The 22,045-nt window shown below is 36.2% G+C and overlaps 1 protein-coding gene across 2 annotated transcripts in view; it reads right to left on the bottom strand.

Moving 5' to 3' along the window:
• The window catches only part of lrrtm4l1 (leucine rich repeat transmembrane neuronal 4 like 1), a 47,758-nt gene extending 38,742 nt beyond the window's left edge, over positions 1 to 9,016 (bottom strand). The window contains exon 1 of one of the 2 annotated variants that reach the window (XR_007182714.1): positions 8,270 to 9,016. Coding sequence is in view for 1 of the 2 variants with exons in the window: in XM_048176321.1 (XP_048032278.1) it covers positions 8,270 to 8,273 (4 nt within the window). In the remaining variant the exon portion in view is untranslated. The remainder of the gene's footprint in view (positions 1 to 8,269) is intronic. The other variant, XM_048176321.1, reaches the window with a different exon arrangement.
• Positions 9,017 to 22,045: the final 13,029 nt, after the last annotated feature.

Below are 22,045 nucleotides of genomic sequence, written 5' to 3'. Positions count from 1 at the left end.
GCTCAAATTGCTAGTTTTGTGGTGAACAAATCATCCGTGCAAGTCAATCCACACAAAAAAATTGTTTGGCTTCGTAGTATTTAACCAAAATCTGAAAATGCTCCTCCCCTCTGCAACGGTGCCCCTTCTCTGATAACGTCAGTTTGACGGCTTGGGTTGAAGTAAACCACTCTTCTGCAACCGTTAGTCCGCTATGAGGGAGAGATGGAGAGGAGGGTCGCTAAAATAAAACTCTGCCCTCTATTCAATATTCCGTTTCACTTGGAAATACGTTACAGCACTGGAGAAAAGTCGTTTGTAACTTCCGGTTCACGTGGACTTTAAGAGAAGCACCCTGCATACTGTGCAGTTGTATACTTTGTTGTACTAGTGCTGGGCGGTATACCGAATACCGGTATTTATTTTTGTTATGATATGAATTTTGATGATACCGCAATACCGGTATGTGTCGCTTAACCAACGGAACACAGCGCAGCCCGTCACTGAGAGCGTCCCGTTTCACTGTTGCACTGTAGTGAGAGCACATCTGAGATCGCATCACAGCCTATGGTAAGTCCGAAATCACCCCCTAAAGCCTCGTTCACTATTCCCTATGTTATCCGCTTATATTGTTCACTTGCAAGAGTGAATGAAAACGAGTGAGTGAATTCGGACAGCCATGTACATCGGCTGTACACTCGTTATTGCGGTGCAATGTGAGATTGAATGAGTGCAGGGGCGGACTGGCCATCTGTGTGATCTGGAGAATCACAGAACGGCCGGTACTCCAGGACGGCCAGCGGGCCGGCCCACCACCCACCACGCACGCAGTCATCACCTGTTTTTTTCCCCCATTAATCTGTTTCACACTCCAGTACTGTAGGTGGCAGCAATGCACCTTTAAGTTGGATGTCAGCTGCACTGGCCATGGCCGCCAAGTAAGGAGAAGAAGTAGAAGAGTAGGAAGAAACCAACAGCAAAGGTGTTAGATAGAAGAAGCATAGAAACAAACAAACAATATGCATAACGTGGCCGCGGGTAAAAATCGGAAAGAAAAGGGTGGGGCTGAGAAGGCGAGAGAAAAAAAAAAAAAAAAAAAAATGCGGAATTTAGATACTGAAGCCGCTAAATGTCGCAAAATAACTGACCACATGCAGTAGCTAATATTAAGAAATATTGAAGATTTTGAATACAGAAGCAACATTTGTAATGGTGTATTTTCATTTAGATGTGGTATTATTATTTGTGCAGTAAGATTAATTACTGCATAAGATAATTAAGATTATTAAGTAATAAATTCATTTTAAGACAGCATGGAATAGATTGTATAATATGCTGTTATAACAGCATATTATATAATCTATTCCATGCTATCCTGGAATAAAAATTCCAAAAAAAAATTTAAAATCCATTCCATCATTTGTTTATTCAGGTAGAGCTTCCGCGCGCCGATTGCTTTGGGCCGGGCCTAGTCAAAGTCCAGGGCCGTTTTTTATTCCCAGTCCGTCCCTGAATGAGTGCACTCAATAATGTTCACTATGGTTTCGGACACCACTACAAATGGCTGTGCCCTCAAATAATGCCCTATTTGAGGTTACAGGGGGCAATTTCAGATTCAGCCCTTGATTACAGCGGAGAATTCAAACTATACGCGGCACGCGAGAGAGAGCGGTTTCTGCGCGGAGCGCCGTGATGAGATTAACAATGTTCTCCACATGGATTATATATATCAGATATAAACACGCTCGCTCCGGTCTAAGTTTTTTTCTATTTCATAAATTCTAGTACTCTAAACATGAACCAGCAGCGTGTATGCACACATATTTCATCACGTCTTCTTCAAATGAAATGTAACGTTATGCAAAGGACACTGAACTGTATGTCTGATCGCGACCGCGATGACACGATGGGTTATTCTGCTACACAGAAGACGATGTAAGTTAATAAATAGACTGACAATTCAAAGAAGAATGGGCAAAAATTTAACTGCTTTATTCTTTCTGTGTTAAACTTGCGTGTGTCATTTGTTCAGAGACTGTAGTGCTCTTAAATGTACTGAAAATATCTTTAGACAGTTTAAATGTTCTTCTGCGTTTCTCCCTCGTTTTGGCAGTTTGTTGTTATATAGTGTTAGATTTTTAAAATGCTTAAGGTGCCCTCAACTTTTTTTTCTATCTCCATGGTCATATTTTAATATTCATGTGTCTGTAATGAGTGTGTTGCAGGTCAGTGTTTTATTGGTTGTTGTCTCCCCACAGCATCATTTAGTGGGGCTTTGTAAACCTGTATTAACTCTAGTGTGGAATTTTTCTACAATATTCACTCATCGTGACAGTAAAACAGGGCAATAGTCAATCTAGAAGAATGCCTTCATGTTTTTGTCAAGAAAAGAAAAGAAAAGAAAAGAAAAGAAAAGAAAAGAAAAGAAAAGAAAAGAAAAGAAAAGAAAAGAAAAGAAAAGAAAAGAAAAGAAAAGAAAAGAAAAGAAAAGAAAAGAAAAGAAAAGAAAAGAAAAGAAAAGTGGGGACCGAAACAACACTGGATTGGACTTTGATTCTATGGCATTTTTCATTGAGGCATTTTTTATGAGGTGTGTGTGTGTGTGTGTGTGTGTGTGTGTGTGTGTGTGTGTGTGTGTGTGTGTGTGTGTGTTGTGTGTGTGTGTGTGTGTGTGTAGAGGTGTGTAGGTGTGTGTGTGGTGTGTTTTCCACTTAAGAAAGTTTCTGTAAAAAGTAATATGTTATATCTATTCAATAAAATTGAGGCAACAGATTATAAGAAATATTATTAATTGATTTCAACAATTAAGAATTGAGTAGGAATTAATCAAATGAATTCCTTAAAAGTCAACCATTTAAAATGAGTGAAATTTACGTAAAATTTAAACAAAAATATCTGAATAACAGACAGACGTCAAAGATGAATTAAAAACTCTTTTACACTGTATGTCCTACGCCTTCCCTATTCTACTTACGGAACGAATGATGCGGAAGTTTAGTTTTTTTCCATAAGTAGAATAGGGAAGGCGTAGGACATACAGCGTAAAAGAGTTTTTAATTCATCTTTGACGTCTGTCTGTTATTCAGATATTTTTATTCAGATAGTTTTGAAGAATGCTGAAACAGGAAGTACGTTCAAGGCGATTATTTTGTGTTTATAAAGCATAAACAGTTGTATGTTTTTTCGAAAATGACCGATCGTTTCGCTAGATAAGACCCTTATTCGTCGTCTGGTAGACGAGGAATAAAGCCCTTTGAAGCTGCACTGAAACTGTAATTTTGACCTTCAACCAGTTGGAGGCCATTGAAGTCCATTATAAAGAGAAAAATCCTGGAATGTTTTCATCAAAAACCTTCATTTCTTTTCGACTTAGGAAAGAAAGACATGAACGTCTTGAATGACGTGGGGGTGAGTAAATTATCAGGAAAAGTTTATTTAAAAGTGGACTAATCCTTTAAATCTCTCTCATCACAAACCTTACTGGCTTTATTTCTGTCATTTGTCTACAGATCTTTGAGAATTAACAGAGGTTTAGATGTTAATGTTTTATTGAAAATATTTGGTTACCATTGTGGTGATCCGTGTTTCCTTTAGTTGGGCAGTTGGGCAGTTTGGCTTTGCTTTTTGTGTCAGTTTGTGGTTTTTGTAACAGTGTTTATTAAAGCACATAATTTGTTGCAAAAGAAACCATGAACAGAAATGAGCAGATGGAAAAGTTAACAATCTTAAAGAAAAATTATTGACTAATATTTTTTTTCTTTAAAATACACAGACATACAGAACCAACATATGAATTTCAACAATGTTGACATACTTCATGCCGCAATGCATGCTGGGAGTCATGAGTTTTATACTATGGTGGCTCACAGGATGCATTGCAGCATGAAGTATGTCAACATTGTTTAGATTAATATGTTGATTCTGTATGTCTGTGTATTTAAAGAAAAAAAAAACTACAGTGTATTGAAAAAAATAAAATTAAGAGCCCGCAAAATTTTGTTAGTGAAGATCTATTAATATCAAATAACTACTTTTGGTCAGTTATGAGATTAGTCAATAATTTTTCTTTAAGATTGTTAAAACTTTTTCATCTGATCGTTTCTGTTCATGGTTTCTTTTGCAATAAATTATGTGCTTTAATAAACACTGTTACAAAAGCCACAAACTGACACAAAAAGCAAAGCCAAACTGCCTAACTAAAGAAAACACTGATCACCACAATGGTAACCAAATATTTTCAATAAAACATTAACATCTAAACCACTGTTAATTCTCAAAAAGAACTATAGACAAATGACAGAAATAAAGCCAGTCTGGTTTGTGATAAGAGAGATTTCTTGTTTTTTCAGTTGATTTCTTCTGAGGCGGTGGCTAAAGTCAGTTGTAGTTCTTGTGTTTCTCTTTCTTCAGTGATTCTGCTCATTATCATCAAATGTCTTTAATGTTGGCAATAAAAAAAACTAAAGAATTTTTAATTCATCTTTGACGTCTGTCTGTTATTCAGATATTTTGTCTAAATTTTACTTCAATTTTTCTCATTTTAAATGGTTGACTTTTAAAGGAATTAATTTGATTAATTCCTACTCAATTCTTATTTGTTGAATTCAAATAATAATATTGCTTGTAATCTGTTGCTACAATTTTATTGAGTAGATATAACATATTATTTTTTACAGTGTGTGTAAACTGTCTCTTTAAGATTTACCGGACTCACCGCAATTTTAACACATCTTTCTTAGTTATAGTTACTTTAGGTATTGCATTGAAAGGGTAAAAGGGTATAACCAAGTGAAATGAAAACACTTGTGTCTTCTTTTGAAACCTATTCTTTCCAGTAAAACCAAACTAGAAATAACAGCTAAGGGAGAAGGTCTGTGTATTAAAGGTGAAGTATGAACATGAGTCACTTTCATGCCTGAATGGTTATTTTATGTTAGAAAACTGATCTCTGATGATTAAGCCAGTAGATTTAATATAGGTTCTTGAAGTATGTATGTAGGGCTAGTGATCAATGTAATGGTCACTAGGATGGATCTGATTCATGTGGACATGTATTTTCATGACAACATAGCAATTTCTAAGTGCAATCCATCATCTTGGCAGGAATAAATGTAAAATCATGTTATCTAAAGGCTGGCCCACACTAAAACATTTTTAAAATCTTGTCAGGTTTTCAAAATGTGAACCACAAACATGATGATAAAATCAAAAAAAAAAAAAAAAAAACATAGATTTAACACTTTTGTTCCTATAGCGTGTGGAGTGCCGGAATGTGACCAAGACAGCACACCACACACTTAGATTCCATTCACAAACAACCAGAGTCCCGACTGTGAACACTGCGAGCAAAATCTCTAGCAGTCAAACGTGACTTTAGAGTAAACAAACATGGTGGACGACGGGAAAGAATATATTCATTATGTTGGATATTTACGATTTGAGATCGGTACATTCTTCCGAGCAGGTTCAATCACTCTTAACACACCTCAAATCTGATAAAATAATCTGTAGAACCATCAAATCTGGACTTTACCTAGGATTGTCAGATGGGGAGAATTGGGCCCCAAATCAGCCCGATTATCTTCCTTAAGTCACCGACCACTTTATTAGATACACCTGTTCAACTGCATGTTAATGCAAATATCTAATCAGCCAATCACATGGCAGCTACTCAATACATTTAGGAGACATGGTTAAGACAATCTGCTAAAGATCACACTGAGCATCAGAATGGAGAAGAAATGTGATTTAAGTGACTGAATGTGGCATGGTTGTGGGTGCTAGACAGGACTGGTCTGAGTATTCCAGAAACTGCTGATCTACTGGGATTTTCACATACAAGCATCTCTACGGTTTACAGAGAATGGTTGAAAAAAGAGAAAATATAAATACAAGGCATAATGCCTTGTTGATGCCAGGGGTCAAAGAAGAATGGCCAGACTAGTTCGAGCTGATAGAAAGGCAACAGTAACTTAAACAACCACTCATTACAACTCAAGGTCTGCAGAAAAGCATCTCTGAACACACAACACGTCGAACCTTGAAGCAGATGGGCTTTTACAGCAGCAGAAGACCACATCGGGTGCCACTCCTGTCAGCTAAGAACAGGAAACTGAGGCTACAATTTGTACTTCTATTACAATTTGCTCATCAAAATTGGACAATAGAAGATTGGAAAGTCCAGATGGTAGGGTAAGTATTTGGCATATACAACATGAAAACATGGATCCATCCTGCCTTGTTTCAACAGTTTAGGCTGCTGGTGGTGTGGAGGAAATTTTCTTGGCACACTTTGGGCCCCTTACTACCAATTGAGTATTGTTTAAATGCCACAGTCTACCTGACTATTGTTGTTGACCATGTATATCACTTTAGGATCACAGTGTACCCATCTTCTGATGGCTACTTTGAGCAGGATAATGCGCCTTGTCATGAAGCTCAGATCATCCTCAACTAGTTTCTTGAAAATAATGCGTTCACTATATTCAAACCGCCTCCACAGTCACCAGATCTCAACCCTATATGGGATGTGGTGGAAAAGGAGATTCACGCCATAGATGTGTAGCTGACAAATCTGCAGCAACTTTGTGATGCTGTCATGTCAATATGGACCAAAATATCTGAGGAATGTTTCCAGCACCTTGCTGAATCTATGCCGCAAATAATTAAGGCAGTTCTGAAGGGAAAAGGGGTCCAACCCAGTACTAGCAATGTACTAGGCAAGGTCTATCTAATACATTGGCCGATTATATAAAATATGAAGTCAGGGCAATATGTCAAAATGTATTTTTATGTTATAAATGTATACTATTGAAGCATGTTGTCTCAAAGGTTTTCACACTCTTTAAAGTAAAAATTGACTTTTAAAAAAATAAACTTGTTGAGAAAAAGTTGAAAATCATATAACTTGGAGAAATATTTACTTGACTATAAGATGCCTCCCTTGTTGGCTACATATAAAATTATGCTGCACTGTAAAAATGGTTTTGCTGTAATTTAAATCTGGTTAAAATTACATTAATTAAATATAACTGTTTTTAGGGAACAAATCAGATAGAAGCACCAAGATCACAGAGTTTTCATTGTTTAGATTTTGAAGGCAAGAAAATGGTTTTAAAAGGAGTCAATGGAACAGATTAAAAAACCTCCTCAGTGACTGGATGCTCCACTAATCTACTAGACACATTTATGACATTTCATATTCATGTTGAGGTTTTCTGAGGAGGCTTCATTATACACTTCGTCGTCTCAGCTGAAATAGCGATGTCCGATTTTTGAACGAAATTCAAAGAATTCTTTTGAATCAGAACCAGAACCATTAACCAAATGACAAAACCAGTTTGAAAGAGCCGTTCACAAACTGAATCAGTATAGTTACAGTATAATATTTCGGAGTCGGACATGTCCGCGGTAAAGAGTTAACTGAGAAAAAAGTTACCCAAGCTGATAGTAAAGAGCATTTGGAGTTAGTATTTGACTAATGGGGTGAAAACTAATTTTAATGGCAGAAATGTTAACTGATTGGTTGGTTGGTTGGTTGGTTGGTTGGTTGGTTGATTGATTGATTGATTGATTGATTGATTATAGGCCTATATGGCAGTTTTACATGATTTAGTTCCAATAGTATGTTAATTAATTGCAGATTAATTTAGTTAGGTTCTAGATATTTTTAGAAATAAATATGTTTTTTTTTTTATGAACTGAATTATGATTGTAAGAAACTAAACTGTGACAAGTCACAAAAACATGTAGTCTATTAATAAATAAATTGAAAAAACAGAAATAAACAGCATACAAATTGCTTTATCGGGATATTTTAAGTCTTGCATTATGCCACGCTGTGATGTAAGAGACCACGTGATTACGTAAAAGCTCTTTTTTCGAACCGCTACTTTGGCACGAATTGTTCGAAAGAACCGATTCGCGAAAATGAGTCGAAAAGCCCACTACTAATAAAAAAGCCAATCACTTTGACAGGCAAGCCAAAATAATATTTGAAATACAAAATTATTAACACCTAGATTTTAATATTGCAATGAATAATGCCTAACAAATGGGCTATAGCAGAAGAAAAAATATTTTTACTCCTAAATTAGATGTTAAAAAAAAAAAAAAAAAAAAAATGGGAAAGAGTGCCTTTTTGTAACACCGTTTAATAGTACCTAAATGAACCGACTAATGTTTTAAATCGGCAAATTATATAACATCAATTATAAATTTAAGATATTTTTTATAAATCATCAATGGTAACGGATAAACTTTATCCCATGATGCCAAGTAGGCTACTCACCCATATCAGCCGCTCTTTTGATTCCACTCGCGTTTAATCCCTGCGGTTAGCCTACTGCACAGATATTTAGTCTCTCAGGATCTACTCCAACGAAGACTTTTACCTTTAGTCCGAGCAGTATTACAGCCGAATTAAAATCATTATCGATCCGACTCCATGTCGCACAACACTTTAAAACGTGCTGCCTCCCCTGTTTAATCCAACAACACGGCAAACCGGTATATATCCAACAGCATTTAACATGATGGTCATCCGTCGATCAAAAGGAATATGATTCAATTCTCGCTACGCAAGCAAGCAACTGTCTGAAGATAAGGGCAAAAGTTGTTCTGGGTCGCATAATTGGAGCAATAACGCTTAAATCATGCGGAGCTTATCGACCAGAGGTACCAGAGGTGAGCAAAGCCAAAAAAGAATGAGTCTTGAGGGCTTTGCGTGAGAGGAAATCTGTGCTCGCCGCCGCAGTAGAGTCTCAAAGCAGCTCCGTCCCTGAGAAATATCACAGACCGTGATGATTGCGCGCTCCCGCCCTCAGGTTCTCCACAGTCATAATAAAGGTGACCCGGAGGCAAACCTGCTGCAGTAAACACTAACAGACTGCCAGAACAGCCCACTACTCAACCAAGACTGTTGATGAATGTAAATGGCACTCTTCTAACTAATATTCAATAACAATAGAGACCTAGTTTGTGTATGGTATGGGCACCAGCAGTGATTAATTGTTTGATTTTTTTTTTTTTTTTTTTCTGTAACATTAATATATTCCATTAACTATATCCACAAAATGATTAGGTTATGCTAAACTATTTCTGACCTAATTCCTCAATATTTACATCCTTATGTCGAGTTTTTTTTTTTTTTTTTTTTTTTTTTTTTTTTGTATTGTCTTAAAGACTTGCATTCAAAGATGATTTCTGCTAGAATCAATCAAATGAGATGATATAAGCTTTTGGTGCTTTTCTGACCACATAAAAAAACAACTTTTGAAATAGTAGGCCTATTTTTAAATAATAATTATTATTATTATTATTATTATTACAACCTTGCTTTGGAAGCTTTTTGTTCTGACGTTTTTAAATAATTTCAGCACAAATCAATATATAATGTCCATTTATTTAATTACTTGGTAAGCAGCATAATAAGCAAGATAATGTATAGTCAATCCATCATTAGCTGCACATTGTGTGAAGCAGAAATGTTTTTAAGTTCAGATACTTGCAAAACTGTATGTGATACAGGCACAGAAACATAAAAATTAAAGAAAATGACATTAAAAACATAATAATTCAGCATGATTCAACATACAATTCTTTAACAATGAACACGATATGGAAATTTCCTTTTTGGTCCCCCCTGGTGTTTTCTGAAGTCCCTAATTTGAGTGTGTTAGGAAAAACAGCCACAGAGCCAAATTGTGTCTATGACTTCCAATTTAGTGATCAAAATAGTGGAGATTTTAAAGTCACCATGAAATCAAAACAAAGTATTTTTGCAGGTATTGGTAAATACTGTATCCACAGTTAAACAAGAGGGTCAGTAGCTGAAATAAGAAAGCACCCATGAGATCTATGAAAACCAATTATTCTGATTCATTTGAGAAGACAGTTTGTTCCGGGCTGTTCTTGTGATTTGACTGACTTGTCCATATGATTTAAAGCAAAGAAAAATAGTTAGAAGCCACAAAGAAATCACAACTTTATTACAAATACTTTAATTATTAGGAATGCCATGGTTGGAACATATTTTCGTGCCTATGATTTTTTTCTTTCTCTATCCTGTGGGTAAATGTAAATGACATCGAGCTAGTTTGGGTGCATGAAATGTGTGCATGATGATTAGTTTTCTTCTGGTCTTTACCTGTGAATCCATCTAATTTTATGCTCTGTAAGTCGATTATTTTATCATGGGCTCTTTTAACAAGGTGCAACTTTGGTTTTTGAAGGTTTCAAAATGGTTTTTGGCAGATAATCTGCAAGTGAAAAAGACAAGATGATATCGCTAGAACTACATTTTTTATTTTTTATTTTTTATTTTTTTTCACAACTCAGTTCCATCTTGGCTGCCTTAAGATTTTCACAATGAAAAAGAAATTCTTGGAACTTTCGCACATTGGCAGTCGTGATATGAGTGGATTAAGGATGCTATGGCTTTATTTGATCTCTTGCCGCATTGAAGACATGCAGATAATTTTAAGCAATGGAATAAATTTTAGCAGAGGATTATCCAGTTTAAGCAGTGCAAGTAGTTAGGCACAAACAGGCAATAGCCGATGGCAATGTAAGGATGGACGAAGGCAAAACAAGGTCACTGTTAGCAGCATAGCTTAATTCATCATTGTGTTATAGCTGCTGTGTCAGTGTTTATTTATTAACTAAACCACTGACTAATGTAGGACATGCACTGACATTAAAAAAACCTCATGCTTATCAAAAAAGTATTGTAATGAGAATTTCTAGGCATATGATATCTGATCCAAATCATTTAATCCATAACTAGAAAAAGTTCATACAATTCTGTCATTATTTACTCTCTCTCATATAGGACTAGTTGTTGATTTATAAAAAGCATATTGTCTTTTGAGTCTGTAGAACGACTGAATGATGGATGTGATAATCAGTGGTAAAAAACTCAGCCCAGGCAGGAAATGAATTGTCACCCATTTGTCTTGAAACAACACCAAAAGCTTCTGCCATGCTGATGTAAGCCAATTACATGGCTCTCAATATCTCTCCCAGGGCGTCATAAATATTTCATGATTATGAGACATCATATCAGGCATTCTGGATGGAAGTTCACACATTAAATCACATGCTGCGCTACACAAAGTTCTAGCCTGATGTGATTTTCTTTGTTTAGAAAAATAACATGCATTCCCTTGAGGATGTCTTCAATAAGCATGTGATATTTTAAAGGTAATAAAAGAAAGCTCTCATAACTGGTCATTTCTGTCTGCCCCATTTGAGTGATTCAGAACTTTAACGTGGGTCGGGCTGAGTTGTCTTTCTATTGATTGCCTTTAAGATTCCTCTATCTGGAGGGAATTTAGTTTTACCAGATTCAACAACTCATCACAAGCAAAAGTCAAGCTTTCATGTATTTAAGTGATCATATCATCATTTTATTTTATTTGTTTTTGTGAATATTTCCACTTCCTTTCTGACCTTTAGAATTACAAAGGCTGTATTATTTATTTATTTATTTTTGCTGTTTGCATGTGAAATATGGACCAGGATGAAGGTTTGCTGTTTAACTTCTTCAGCACAACCAGCGTAGCCCGATTCCCAAAACATACCAATATTACTGGTTCTATTTAGTGAATTAAAAAAACAAAAACAAAAAAAACATGCAATGCTACGAATATAGTCCAGTTCACAAACCAGATTTTTGCAGAACAGTTACTATGTTAAACCTGGGTCTTAAGAACTTATCTGACCAACTAGCAGTTAGCCAAGGGTCAATCAAACTATACCTTTTGGATTCAAATTAGACCAATCTACCCATTTAAATAACTTGCTTTGCTTTAAAAAGTTAAAATCAGTCTTAGAGGAAAAAATTAGATGACTAACTTGTAAGACTATGCAACTGGCTACTGTTGTTACTTCTGTTTCATTGAAACATTAGGGAAAAGTTCTAAAGAATTGAATCAAGAGATTGTAACTCAAATTGAATTGGGAAATCTGTATCGATGCCTATATTACTAGTATTTTCATGACCTAATACACCAGCAAAGAACACCCACCAGGTGTTGTGAACATGTACCAATGAAACTAGCTCCCAACAAAGTCACAGGAGAATAAATGTTGTATGTCTCTGAGCAACATAGTGGCACAAATAAACGAATCGGTGTTTTCCTTTTGAGGGAAATCAAAGCTGCATCAGAATGTTGATGCTATGGGAACACTTCTGTGTGCCTGGTTTCTGAAGCACTGTGAAATTACTCCAAATTCTAATGGCCATCTTATGACATGAAATTGCACCACATTATGACTATAAAATAACGCCTGCATTAGGGCCATGTGGTGTGGTGCACTCGCTTCCAGGCGCAGCGAGATGAAAAATTCTCAACTTTTCAGAATGCCGCAAGTGCACCACAGGTCATGTGACAAGAACCAACCGATCAGCTTCTGCCTTTCTGTAACAACATTGAAAGCTCAGCCAAACAGCTGATCATAGCTGTAAAGGGCAGGTTTTTATTTCTCATCTTCATAAATATCACCCGCTTCTAGTAGTAGAGCTACCTGCTAATGCAAGGGCTAGAAATCAATTTATCCTTTGCTGAAACTTCTTCGTTGTCATGGAGAGACATTCATCAGCTTCTTTGTCCTCAGGAAAATTTAAAACTAAATAAATAAAAAGTTGCCTTCCTCAGTGCCACACTCTGTGGTTCTTCAGGCATTCTGTCCTCAGACTTTTCAACCTGCGGAACAGAAAAGGCTTAATCTTTTATACCCTGTTCGGGCTCTCAGCCTTTATGTCCAGGCATCCTTTCAGTCTTTCATAATGGGTATTGACATTCCCATAGCATCAACATTTTGACAAAGTGTTGAGATCACTCGAAAAGCGATGTCTCAGCTTATGACTATAACCCCAGTTCCCTGAGTAGAGTAGTAGATTAGTCCTGGAGGACCCCCAGCCCTGCACATTTTGTATGTCTCCCTAATCTATCACACCTGATTCAACTCATGTGCTCATTAGTAGAGAAAACAAGACCTGAAATGGGTTTGTCAGAAATAGGCAGACATACAAAATGTGCAGGGCTGGGGGTCCTCCAGGACAGGTTTGGGAACCACTGTTTTAAACAACTCGATTGAGCGAATAATTCAATGACTCACTCAGCAATGGTAATCACCACCACTAATGCACAGACTGTAGAAATCGCAAACAAAGACCAGAGTGATACAAACAGTCCTAGTGTTGTTAGACTATTGTATCAGTACTCTTGGAACACCACTCAGCTAATCAAATTCAAGAACCAGAACTAACTGTTGTAGAAAATATAAAGCATATGTACTGCATAACAATATATACACTGCATAAAGCACTATACAGTTTATAAGAACATATATTCAAGTACAGACACCTAGACTCACAAGCAAGCATGCCACAAGCTCACACACAAATTATCACGGGCGGTGAGGGGTAACTAAACTTGGCAGCGGAAAAAGGAGGATATTTACAGCTCTCAACAGCTTGCTGAAAAAGCAGGAAAGACATTAATTGCATTGCGCTGTCGCTGTCTTGTATGTATTGATCAACCAAACATAACACCCACTACACCACACTGTGAGCACAATAACTCGGATGCTAATCAAATAATAGAAGAAAAGATATAAGCATGAAAAACAAATCTGCAGAAATCAAAGAGACAGCACTAGTACATGGTCTAATAGTCACCTGTCAAAGGCTTAATCACTAATGCTGTCTTCCTGCAGGCCTTTCCCTGGAGTGAGCTGTACTTATGGGTCTGTGTGATTAAAGGTAAATGCATTAATATGGAAAGGAGGAGAGGCCAGCATGTGACCTTCCAAAGGACACAAGTCAGAGCCATTTACATCAAAAGAAAACCTGACTTCTAACAAACATGGAAATCCACTTTAACAGTTGTTCTGTGGTGGTGTCAAACACATGATTTCTCATTCAGTTGTCTTCATGTCCTTTTGAATAAGAGAGAGCTTGGATTGCTAATAGGTGCTTTTTTTTAAGTTTTGAGGCTGGTCGATTTCTGATCTTTGGAAACGGGTATAGTTGTATCATTTTTTTTGTCTTTCTTGTCAACAGTTTGGAACTTGTTTGGCCAATTACAAGCAAACTTGTCTGTTAAACACAAACACTACACACACCATACTGTAAGTCTTCTGCCAAGATAAAAACAAGTAAATAATTTCAAAACAACATTCATTATTAAAGAATCTTTATTAAACATGAAGACATTCAATGGGCATCACAGAAATTGTTTAACTTCTTGCTTATGATTAATATTGTATCTAGTGTATAAACTACAGGGGGAATATCTCATGCTCAATCTCTCAAGTGTTTTCATGACATTTCTTTGTTTTGTAGAGTTTGTTTGATTAATTGCTTTCTTACAGTACTTACTAACTTATAATAATGTTCAATTTCAACACATACGTTTATATGGCCAATCATGTTTTTTTAATCATTGATTTCTATCATATATATGTCAGATTTGGCATAGGATTCCCTGGAACCATCAGTGAATTTCAAAATATTGATTTCCAGGCCTGGAAAAAGTTGGAATTGATCAAATCTTAACATATTTGTAAAACTCCTTATCCAGTCATCACAAACAACTATAAAGATCATGAAAGGGTCATGGAACAATAAAAAATGAATTGTTCAGAAAGTTCACACATATTTGTTGTAAAGGAATATCATGGATCATATTTCTTCAACATACTTTTGCTATCACTAATCTCACATTATGCAAAGTTGTATAGGTTAGACATCAAGTCAGGCGCATTTTAGGCCACTTCTTCCCTTGTATAGCTCAAACATCTTTCAACTCTATTCCTAACTGTCAGGGAATACCAGACTTTAGAGACAGAGTGTTAGTTGAAACGGATGATAAATGCAAGCAAGTGAATAATGGAGAAGTCTGTGATGATTTGAGCAGATGAATATAGGATAACAGAGTCTTTGTTTCTTTACCAGGTTTCAAATATCTTGACTGTGACTGGAGCGTGATGGAGCGGGAGAGCACACACCACTTCGAAGACAGTGGTAAGTACGTGAGTAAACAGGTAAATGGAGTTCACAGGACAGGAGATTGCTGTAGACCACATGTAAATATCAGGAGTCTTACTAGTAGATTGCTGGAGTCTTTTCAGGTGAGTAAAACACATAAGAGTTGTGCCCCAATTCAGAGGATGCATCCTTCGAAGGCTATGAAGGTCAGAAGGAGCACTGTTAAATTGAATGGTCTAGCCTACGTAGGATTGAACACAAAAACAATTTCCAAAATGTTGACAAGACAAGTTTTATATAACATCTGTTTAACTTATAACATGAAAGTAAGGTTAATAATATAACTTAGAGAACAGAATTTTCAGTTTTACTCAAATTAGGGTGATGCAAAAATGAGTACACCCCACTGAAAGTCTCTGGAGCAAAGCTACATTTTAGACTACAAATGTCTAATTTAACAAGAATTCAACCACAGATGAGTCTAATTATTCATTACACAGGTGTGCAGCAGACAGTTGACTATAAAAGGGTGTTAAAACCCCTTCACATTTCATGCTGTCAGCAATGGCACCACATGGAAGAGAAATGTCACAAGACCTGAGAAAGAAATGATTTCTTTACACCAGAAAGGTGAAGGCTACAAGAAGATCAGCAAAGCTTTACTTATCAGTCAGAATACTGTAGCAAAAGTGGAGACTGAAAAGATGGAACTGCAGCCATCTCAGGTCGTCCACGGAAGTTAACACCTCGACAGGAGCGTCTTCTGATGAGAAGGATTGAAGAAAATGGGCATGCAAGTGGAAAGCCAAACTGGGGTGATTATTTCCCGAGACACAATGCGGCGTACACTGCAGAGGAATGGCATGCATGGGCACCGTCCACAAAAGAAGCCTCTCCTAAAGCCCAGGCACAAAAAAGCCCGCCTAGAGCCCATGCTGACAAAGATGAAGACTACTGGGACTCTATACTTTGGAGTGATGAGACCAAGATAAATGTTTGTGGAACTGATGGCTTCAAAACTGTACGGCGTCGCAAAGGTGAGGAATACAAAGAAAAATACATGGTGCCTACAGTGAAACATGGTGGTGGCAGTGTCCTTATGTGGGGCTGCATGAGTGCTGCTGGTATAGGGGAGCTGCATTTCATTGATGGCATCATGAATTCACAGATGTACTGCTCTATACTGAAAGAGAAGATGCTACCATCACTCCATGCCATTGGTCGTTGTGCACTTTTCCAACATGATAATGATCCTAAACACACATCTAAGGCCACTCTTGGATTTCTGAAGAAGAACAGGGTGAAAGTGATTCAGTGGCTCCTGATCCGAACCCAATCGAATACCTATGGGGAATTCTGAAGAGACAAGATGAGCGTCACTCTCCATCCTCTCTAAAAGAGGTCAAATTACACAGTAACTGTGTAATTTATAAGAATGATATAATACAAGATCTTGACCAAAATTGTCAATGCATTGTCAATGCAAGATCTTGACCAAAAATGGATGCACCTCTTGATAGTTGCATCAATTTTTCTTGTTGAGGTTGAGACAAACTCAAGGTCATCCGCATACATGTTTCACAGTACATGTAACTCAACTGTTGGAAAGGTTAGCGTGTTTAAAAAAGCCTCTCAGTCCTGCAAACATATTCTTGCTCTGACAGATTTTTGCACAACAAATTACTCAAATTTATCACAATAAAAAATAGAGGAACGTTATAACTGATAAATTCTGTCACTGAGATGAATTAAAAGCAGTAAACCCTATTGGCCCTTTTTGTTCTGTGGCAACAACATAATGTTAATCGCTTGTCCTTGAGTTTGTTAAAGCTTATTAAAAGGCAGAAGCAAATGTATAGGCATGAAGCTGGAGGAGGAATTTAAAAAAGCACATCACGCTGAGATTGTGTCTTCACAAAGACTGAGTAACACACACTGTCTGCACTCTCCGCTATTACATTAATACCCCAGGGACCGGCTGCAGTGATCTACTGTACACACGTGACTTCATAGCCATCTTCACCCTCTAAAATCACAGCAGGTGCACAAAGAATAACAGCACTGTGGCTCGACCCTATATCTGGTAAAAGGACTTAATTATAGATATGGATCTAACCAGGGCGGCATGTGTAATAAAGACATTAACTCTAAGGAGCCCCTCTTCATGTTTCAAAACACTACCTGCACTCCCCATGAGATTCAAGCAGCCTTTCTGATTGTCAACATGACATTGAACTTAACCCGGTTTACTTCTTTAATGCATGTTCCTGGTCTTATTCTGCATAATTCATCAGGGTGCATTGTTTCAAAAAAAAAAAAAAAAAAAAAAAGTTTTGTCAGTCCCTCAAATGATCTTCAGTATCTATTTATAATGCAATTTATTCCAATAGATAAATTGAAAGTCTGCACGAAACAGAGGTTGCAATAGCCTTTTCTTCCCTTTTGTGATGTGCACTGTAAAAAATTACCGCGATTTTAACAGTAAAAGACTGTAAAAATGCTGCGGTGAAAAACTGTCAATTGGTTTACAGAAAGTTTCCGTACTATATACGGTGAATAACTGTAATAGATCTAACGGTACGTTTAATGTAATTTTACGGTAAAATACCGTTAAATTCACCGTTTTTGGAAGTGAAAAATAACAATTCATTGTAAAATTTACAATGAAAAACCGTAAATTGACATTCCCACAATTCCCTGCGTGACACTTCACATTTGATATATTTTCGTTGAAATAACTCTGTTTCTTCTTAGTTTTTCTCATTTTTTTTCTAATCAGTTATGTACATTAGGGTTTAATGTTACATCTAATGTTGTTAAATTAATGTTTATTGCATTTTTAAAATTTCATGCATGTTACCATGATGGTGTTTAGTGTGTGTGTGTGTGTGAATGACACAGTGTGCACCATCTATATATTAGTATTGTCCTCCTCAGCTTGTGGAAAAGCTGCTTGTGATGAACTTTGATTCATCATGTGACTCTCATCACCACTGTGTTTGGTGATTGTCAGTGTATTATAAAGGTACAAAACAGATATTAGTACTTCATTAGGTTGGTAAATTAACATTATATCAGTTAATGAAATACGTTATTTTACCGTAAATTTAACAGATTTTGTTTTACGTTGTTACTGTATTTTTTACGGTAAAGTTCTGGCAACCACAGCTGCCGGTTTTTTACCGTAAATTTTACTGGGATTTTTTTTACAGTGTGTAGTGAGACAGCTTCTCAAACAAGAACAAAAAATGTAGGGCGGGACTTGATTTTGTCCATGGGGAATTGATTAGATGGTTGTGGTCTGCTATTGGTCGATCTCATGTGACTGGCAGGTTGTCCCGCCTTTGCGCCAGTAAAGTCATCATCAGTGAAGAGACAAGATATCACTGTAAGAGGGAGGAGAAATTATTTTGATTAAAGTTTATGAGGGCACATGAATATATATAAATCACGTGTACGGATAAATCATTTATAATAAGTACTGCAATATTCCATAAAAGAATTGTCCATTTTGATTTCATGGTGAGTTTTAATGCTTTTGAAGTAAGTCTCTTATGCTCGCCAACAAGTTTATTTGGTCAAAAATACAGTAAAAACAGTAGGCTAAATGAACTGTTTTCTATTTAAATAGAAATTTCAAAAGAACAACATTATAGTGCTGTATTCTCAATTAGGGATTATTAAATTATATTGAGCTGATATTAAACTAAACCAACAAATTAACACAAAATACAGCTAATAAAACTGAAAAACATTATGTAACCTGATGAAAAACAGGAACAAACAGTAGCATTTAATTAAAATGAAGTTAAATTTCCAAATCCAGTCTGTGATCCAGCTTCCTGGAGCAATGGCGGACGGCAAACAGAGATATTTTCAGGCAGGGAAGGGTCGTGGGTGGCCGTCTTCATTACTTACACTTTGTCTCCTTCCATCAGCAGGGCGATCATGAGGGCCAGTGGAGTCTTCTGTCAAGATGCTCCACACTAATTGATTTCTCAGCTTTTGACAATGCCTGGCAGCCAGATAATGGATGACAGGGAAAATGATGGCTGCTTCTTGATTCCTTGCCTTGCTGACACTTGGATAAACACTGTTTATAGATAACATGCTGGAGGTTATCAGAGGGTGTCTTGACAGTGTGGAAGCAAACCAGAATGTGAGACTATTCTCCTGCGGGCCTTGTTTTGTGCTTAACATTACCCATAGCAGCGCTCGTTTACTTTAATGACTATGGAACAGACAGTGTTTGCCATCAGAGACTCCCCTAGAGGCATCTTTCTCAGAGATCCCGACCTCTTCGTTTGAGAGCTACTTTGTGCACAATCTTGCAAACACTGAAGAGGACCTCGACAGGCCATTCGATATTTCCATGTACAGTGTTGCTCAGCAAGTCCAAAAATAATGGCTAATAAATGGCATAACTGCTGTTACGTGACGGTTTTTGTCCCCAGTGCCCTCACAGGTGAATGGAGGTCCAATGGGAATCTAGAAGCCCTGGAAATACATTATAGGCATGTAGTGAACATTCAGCATATGCTACTACTGTTTGTTGCACTTGGATCATTTATATTTTATAAGTATTGCTAAAAGAAAGAAAAAAAAAACCTTTGTGAGCTTGCTTCATTTGTTACTGTATCCCAATGGGTAAGAAAAGCCTCACTGTATTGTTTACGATAATAAATTGCTCACATTACAAGCTGCAGCAACTAGGTTTACATATACAAGAGCAATTAATCATGAATTTTTCTTCGTAGAACAAAGATTATCTATTTGACAATTAGTGAAGACACAATGACTGTACAGGGAACATAATGTTTTACATGATTTAATGTGTATCAGTTATATTACTATTTTTTATATTATTTTTATATTTTCTTTATTTCGTTTTTTTTTTTATATATATTGCTCATTTGTAAGTCACATCAGATTAAAGCATATGCTGATATTTTTTTGCGTGTGTGCTAATTAATTCAGTAAGAAAATGTCTTTGTATATGGCCAAATCACATCATTCTTTGAATTAATCATATGCTTTTTTTATAACATGTTGGATTAGAATTGTTCTGTGAAATGTAATGTGAGTTTATCTTCACATTGCTTCTTTTTTGATGGTAGTAGATGGAGGTATAATAATTGAATAATAAATTTGCTCATTATTTTGTCGGCTGTGCCTCATAACCCTTAGGTAATGGATATTTTAAACCTCTTCCTTCATCCAAAACATAGTAAGTCTGATTGAGGAATAGTATTATTAAATTACCAGAAAATGATACACTACCATTCAAAAAATTTTAAGATCTGTAAGATTTTTTTTTAATGTTTTTTAAAAGATAGTCTCTTATACTCACCAAAGCAGCATTTATTTGATGAAAAATACAGTAACACAAATATTTTGAAATATTATTATAATTTAAAAGAACTGTTTTCTTTTTTAATATATTTTCAAATGTAATTTATTCTTGTGATGTCAAAGATTAATTTTCAGCATCATTACTCCAGTCTTCAGTGTCACATAATTATTCAGAAATCATTCCAATATGCTGATTTGATGCTCAAGAAACAATTATTATCATCTATTATTATCAATGTTGACATTTTTTTTACAGCAATTATCTGAAATAGAAAGCTTTTGTAACATTATACACTACCATTCAAAAGTTTGAGGTCAGTAAGAGATTTTTTCTTTCATTTTTTTTTTTTAAATGGGGTTAGAGAAAAAAGTCACTGAGGAGCACAAAAATTGTCTCAAACTTACAACCCACCTTTATAAGAAACACCTCTTTTCAGTGTAAAGTGGGAATGTTTTATGAGAAGATCGCTAAAACATAGTGCACACACTACTGACATGATGATGAAACTGCCAGAAGGCTGCTGCTGTGAATGTTTTAGCATACACCCACAGTATTCACTACAGATTTATGATCATTATCATAATATGCAACAGGATTGTGGAAGAGCTTAAAGATAGATGGTTTTTAAATTGTCATTTTATGAAAAAAAAAAAAAGCACACCAGCACTTCAGAATTATTGTTTAAAAGGTTTGAAGGACAACAAATGGACAACTAATTAGGTGTGGAGTGGTTGCTAGGATGTTTTCATAGTGGTTGCTAGGGTACTTGCCCACCTTCATGTCTCTATGAAATTATACTGCCTGAATATACAGTACTGTAGCTAGATTCTCTTCTGGAATGCAACTGTTTATGTTGACCATCACAGCAAAACCAATTACTAAGTAACACAGCTCAACATAGAACATTTACATTCACAATACAATCCGCATTGCATTGGTAAGACCATCATACTGAATATTAGATCACTGAGATCATTAGATCAATAAAGCTTTATATGCAGAACAGCACACCATAGGGTGACCTCTGCATCAAGCCTTGAATATTCATTCAGCCCTTTCAGAAATGTATGGCTGGATTTTCATCTTTCTATATTCCACATACTTATTCATTTGCTCTCACTGAAATCAGTAAAACAATTGAAGCAGAAAGTGAACAAATCAGTTTAAGAGCTCTAGACACAGGCCTATATGCAGTGCTCAACATAAATGAGTATACCCCCTTTGAAAAGTAACATTTTAAACAATATCTCAATGAACACAAAAACAATTTCTAAAATGTTGACAAGACTAAGTTTAATATAACATCTGTTTAACTTATAACATGAAAGTAAGGTTAATAATATAACTTAGATTACACATTTTTCAGTTTACTCAAAGTAGGGTGACGCAAAAATGAGTACACCCCACAACAAAAACTACTACATCAAGTACTTTGTATGGCCTCCATGATTTTTAATGACAGCACCAAGTCTTCTAGGCATGATGAACAAGTTGGCGACATTTTGCAACATCTATCTTTTCCCATTCTTCAAGAATGACCTCTTTTAGAGACTGGATGCTGGATGGAGAGTGATGCTCAACTTGTCTCTTCAGAATTCCCCATAGGTGTTCGATTGGGTTCAGATCAGGAGCCACTGAATCACTTTCACCCCGGTCTTCTTCAGAAATTCAACAGTGGCCTTAGATGTGTGTTTAGGACCATTGTCATGCTGGAAATG

The sequence above is a fragment of the Megalobrama amblycephala genome, linkage group LG2 (assembly GCF_018812025.1).
Source record: "Megalobrama amblycephala isolate DHTTF-2021 linkage group LG2, ASM1881202v1, whole genome shotgun sequence".
Classification (NCBI taxonomy): domain Eukaryota; kingdom Metazoa; phylum Chordata; class Actinopteri; order Cypriniformes; family Xenocyprididae; genus Megalobrama; species Megalobrama amblycephala.
Note: the sequence above shows the minus strand (reverse complement) of the source record. Positions and strands in the feature narration are given on the sequence as shown.